We start from the raw sequence: 5,158 nt of genomic DNA on the forward strand, positions 1-5,158 counted from the left end.
TGTAGACAACGAAAGCGATGCATCGTGGAAGTGGTTTATGAAGAACTTGAAGGACATGATCGGACACCCACCAGAACTTGTATTCATATCTGATCGACATGTAAGTATCACCAATGCAACAAGTGAAATATTCCCGGACGCATTTCATGCTATATGCACTTATCACCTAGGGAACAACATAAAGACTCGATTCAAGAATGCTGCATTTTACAAATTGTATCAGGATGCAGCGTATGCGTATCGAAAGTCACAGTTCACGTACAACTGGAACCAGATACTATCAGTTGGATCGGGTTCACTTGCCAAATACTTACAAGAAATTGGGGTAGAACGGTGGGCCCGAGCTACCAAGTTGGTAGAAGATATGAAAACATGACGACAAACAGCGCTGAGTCGGTAAATGCCCTCATTCGAGAGGCTAGAAAGTTACCTATCACTAAGACTGTCGAGTTCATCTGCGACTTGCTACAAAGATGGTTCCACGAAAGAAGGACCCACTGGTCCACCCAAAACACCTCTCATTCAGACTATGCAGAAGAGCGACTTGCACTTCAGTTTGAGAAGTCTCGTCGCTACACAGTCAAACCAGTTTACTGGTGCATGTTTCATGTTGAGGACGGTGGCTTGGATGGGACGGTTGATTTGAATGCCCGTACATGTACATGCATGGAGTTCCAGTACATGGGCATTCCATGTTCGCACGCAATTGTAGCAGTGAGGCACAAGAATATAAATTGCCACACGTTGATCGATCCATACTACAGTGTGGACTCCCTAATTGGTACCTACGCCGAACCAATCTTACCTGTAGGCCACATGTCGGAATGGAAAAGGCCAGCTGATTACTAGCCTATTCCCATCCAACCACCAAGACTTGTTAAACGTGCAGGCCGGCGTAGAACGCAACGGATCGCCTCAATCGGTGAGTGTCGTGTTGTCAACAAGTGTTCTCGATGCGGTACATCGGGTCACAATAGACAGACATGTACTAACCCAATTACGATGGCACGGACATCTGCATGCATATATGGAGGGGACGGTGTAAGTCAATCAGATAGGTCAGTTCCTCTATGAGAACACCCAATTTCTATAGTAGTATATTTGTTCTTCAGTATCAGGAATCTGTCTCGCTCTCGCTGTCTCGCTTTCTTGCTCTCATTGTCTCGCTCTCGCTGTCTCGATGTTATGGTCTCGATCTCTTTCGCTATCGTTCTTCTCCATGTATATTTATCGCAACGATAACCTATCTTCCTCGCTATCTCGCTTTCTCGCTTTCTCGCTTTCTCGATTTCTCTCTTTCTCGCTCTCTCGCATTCTAGACGTATGTATCCATACCCATTTATCTTGTAATTAAGAGGTTAAGTAAGAGGGTGGTTAATTAATGCGCTCTTTCAAATCCTTAGTCCCAGTTGTCTTTCCACCTTTCCAATGCAGTAATTAATTACTCTTCCTACCCGTTATCCCAATTTTCGATTTAATTATTTTGTCAATTTTCCCTTGTTTTCACATCCATTATGAAACCAACAAATTTCTCTATATATAGATACCACAAAGTACACAACAACGACATCCAGATTAGAAGTATCTAACATTTATTTTTCAGAAGCAAACATGTCAACATCTAACGACTCGGACGATTCCTCTTCCGACGGAGCAACCAGTCCTATCTCAAACCATCCCTCCTCCTTCGTGGAGAACGGAGTGCTAAGTAACGGTCCTCTTCAACAAGCACGGGAAGAAAACGACTAGCTCAGGAGAGAGCTACGTTGAACGCAACACGAGCTCAACAACACGAGGTATAGGTTAGCCCGGGTTGAAGAAAGGCGGGACTTGCTGGAGGGACTGCTGAAGGAGGAGAATGAGGAACGACTTCGTCTGGAAGACATGGTGGCTCTGTTACTGGCCCGTCTACGCCGATACCGTAATAATAATAATTTTTAAAATCTCATTCTAGTAGTAGCTTATGGTTGTTGTTTTGTTTAAACTACTAAAAAAAACTTTTGTAATGGAATGGATGGAGCCCATGTTTGCTACTTTAATTAATCAATTATTTGTTGTTAGTGCTTACTTTCTCAATATCCTACAGTCTTCTTTCTCTTTCACGCTCATTCTCGTTCGTGATAATTTTCGTTGTACTTCTAAAATTTATCCTTAATTATCATCACGGTCGCTTACTTATTACTATTTCTTCAACATTTATCCACTTATCGTATGGTGCTGTTAATCGTTCACGATGACGTCTCATTTTCGTTCAAGCTCATTCTCGTTCAAGCTTATTCACGATCTCTTTCGTTATCTGTTTTGCACTCTCGCTGCTATTTTCCACTGCACCTGTTTATTCTCAATAGACTAAAATCGAATAAGTATAAAATAAATAAATAAATGCAGCCTTTAAAGAACATCAACCAACAATTGAAAGAATTAAATTTCACGTTTTTTCATCTCTCTCGCTCTCGTTCATGCACGCTCTCGATCAAGCCCATGCACGCTCTCGCTGTACGCTCTCGCTGTACGCTCTCGATCAAGCTCATGCACGCTTTCGCTGTACGCTCTCGATCAAGCTCATGAACGCTCTCGATCTCGCTCTCGCTCATGAACGCTCTCGATCTCGCTCTCGCTCATGAACACTCTCGATCTAGATCATCCTCAAAGTAGCTATCCATATCCATTTAACGCGCTAACGATCTCCTTCTTGCCTTCACACCCTGTCTGTCAGCTTCTCTCCCTCCACGTCTAAAAATCAACAACCCAGTAAACAAACAAATAAATAACTTATATGAGAACAAGCCCAACGAAACATTTCAAAACAAAGACCGATGGATAATGGAGTTCGAGCATCGACAGTCAGTCGCCTGTAGATGACAGAAGCAAAACAACCCTAATAGTGAGAGAAAAATGGAAGACCGATAGATGCTGGAGTTCAAGCATCGAGAGTTGCCTGTAGATGAGAGAAACAAAACAACGAAAAATAATGAGAGAGAAATGGAGTGTTTTCAAGTAAGGGAGGAGGGAAAACTAAAATTTGGTACCTAAGTAAGGAGGGGCATGGAGGTCATTTGGCAAAGTAGGTGATGTTAGCAAATGACTAGAAAACTTTATGTTTTGAGAAGGGCAATTAAAAAACTTAATAGGCCCCTACAGGAGGCTTATTTTGTCAATTTTCCCTCTCTCCTCTCTCCTCTCTCTTTCCTCCTCTATCTTCTCTCCTATCCATTTTTTCTCTCTTTTACTTGCAGAAGAAAAAAAAAATATCTCTCTAGCTCTGTTCAATTCTTCTCCCCTCTTCCCCATTTTTTGCCCTCGTTATATCTATTATCCAGTTTTCCCCATCTCCTCTCTCTGCGATTCACACTGATGGTGGAAGATTGGAGTTCTGAAAGTCGACGGTGGTGGAGCAACCGATGACGACATGGATGATGGCGGCACAATCAAAAATCACACCATTAAACTACACCATGCATTTCTCATATCTCTTTGATTGAAGGATCTCTCTCAGATCTATCTCACTCTCTGTCAGATTTTTTTAGCTCTCACTCTCGATTAGATCTTGGCCGGGAGAGACCGAGAGCGAGAACTTGATTGAGACCGTGAGTTGGAGAGCGAGATCAAAGAGATTTGACTTTTTTTTTACGTTGATTTTGGGACTTCGAGAATGAGCACGAGATTGGAGTGAGAAAGATTGAGGTAAATCTAGTTTTCTTCCTTCCTCATATTTTGTTTCCATTTTCAAGTTAATTTAATATACATTTTCTCAAATTGTGTTTCCTTTTATTCCATTAAATTTAATGTATATTTTCCCAAATTTTGTTTCCTTTTATTCAACTCATTTTAATATATATTATCTAATTAAATTTAGTTTGAATATTAATTTGATTTTGATTGGATTCTTCAATTTGTTATGTATGCAATCCCCAACTAAATTTATTGTTCTTAAAAATTAATTTTAATTGAAACTTAGTTTGAAATTGGTGTAGCATCTAAAATAATTGATGTCAATGCATGGTAGTTTTTAAAAAGTTATATTCAGACTTGTAAAGTAAATCAATATTTTTGTAAATTTCAATTTTAAGATGAAAAAAAATACAATATTGCATTTGATAAATTGATATTAAATTGTTGCGATGTAGCTTGACTAAAATAGACTTAATATTTTAATTATGCACATGTTGTTTTAATATTTCATCCTTCTATAAAAAAAATTAATTTCCTAAAAAATTATAAGATAATTGTTTACAAGTTTAAATTATAGATTATATTTTATTTATTAAATTATTTTATAACTATTTAAAAAATAATTTAAATTATAAAGAAGGTCAGAGATGAGATACATTGTCAATTAGGTTGTTTAAAAACTTTTGTGGTAGATAATGATATGGAAAGATAAGATGAAAATTTTTAAAAAATTTTGTTAGTAAATTCGCTATATTTTCACGAAAACTAAAATTTAAAACTTTTTTTAGGCACTAAAATTTAAAACTCATATCAACATAATTAATTCGAAAAGTGAATATATTTAAATTAATAAATAAACAATTTTATTAAATACTAAAAATAGTTACATGGTAATCAAACCATTCAACTTATAACACAAAACCAAATCAAACCCAAAAAAAAGAAAAAAATTGATTCTCTCACTTTCAAAACGGAACATAAGAATCCAACCAAATCAAACAATTCAATTCGATTTTGTTTAGCTATTGATTTTCTTAATGTTTTTAGATAATAGGTTCGAATCCTTTCTTTTTATAATATGAAGATGAAGATAAAATTGTTTGGAAAAAAACTAATTTTTGAAAGATTAAAATTAGTTGATTTAAATTAGTTGGTAAAAATAAATAAACAAATAGTGTAAAGGTTTTATAGTTGATTTAAATTAGTTTTGCTCTTGTTCTCGATTAAGTTTTCAGTATTGCTCTCAATCAAGTTCTCGCTCTCGGCCAATATCTGATCGAAAGTGAGAACGAAAAAAATCTGACGGGGTGCCAGACAAGGTCTCTTTTATTGTGGGATCCTTTGAGCATTTTGGGCTCTGATACGATCCATATTCATGGGGTTTTATCTCCAAATCAATTTAAAATGAGAGAAGTAGCTCATGTCTGTTATAAACGTATGTAAGATCCCTTCTTTAATCAATGTGAGATCCTTAACGTGCACCTTC

At 37.1% G+C, this 5,158-nt stretch overlaps 1 protein-coding gene across 1 annotated transcript; it reads left to right on the top strand.

Moving 5' to 3' along the window:
- The first annotated feature begins 372 nt into the window (after window positions 1-372).
- LOC111023507 (uncharacterized) lies at window positions 373-849 on the top strand. The gene has a single exon (XM_022300966.1). The coding sequence runs from the start codon at window positions 373-375 to the stop codon at window positions 847-849; it is 477 nt and encodes a 158-aa protein (XP_022156658.1).
- The last annotated feature ends 4,309 nt before the right edge of the window (window positions 850-5,158 follow it).

This window comes from Momordica charantia (genome assembly GCF_013281855.1).
Source record: "Momordica charantia cultivar OHB3-1 chromosome 7 unlocalized genomic scaffold, Mcharantia_2.0 BLBB01000007.1, whole genome shotgun sequence".
Lineage (NCBI taxonomy): Eukaryota > Viridiplantae > Streptophyta > Magnoliopsida > Cucurbitales > Cucurbitaceae > Momordica > Momordica charantia.

Bases quoted from the DNA above. Each gene is read 5' to 3' on its own strand.
- LOC111023507 (XM_022300966.1), top strand. From the start codon at position 373: ATGACGACAAACAGCGCTGAGTCGGTAAATGCCCTCATTCGAGAGGCT.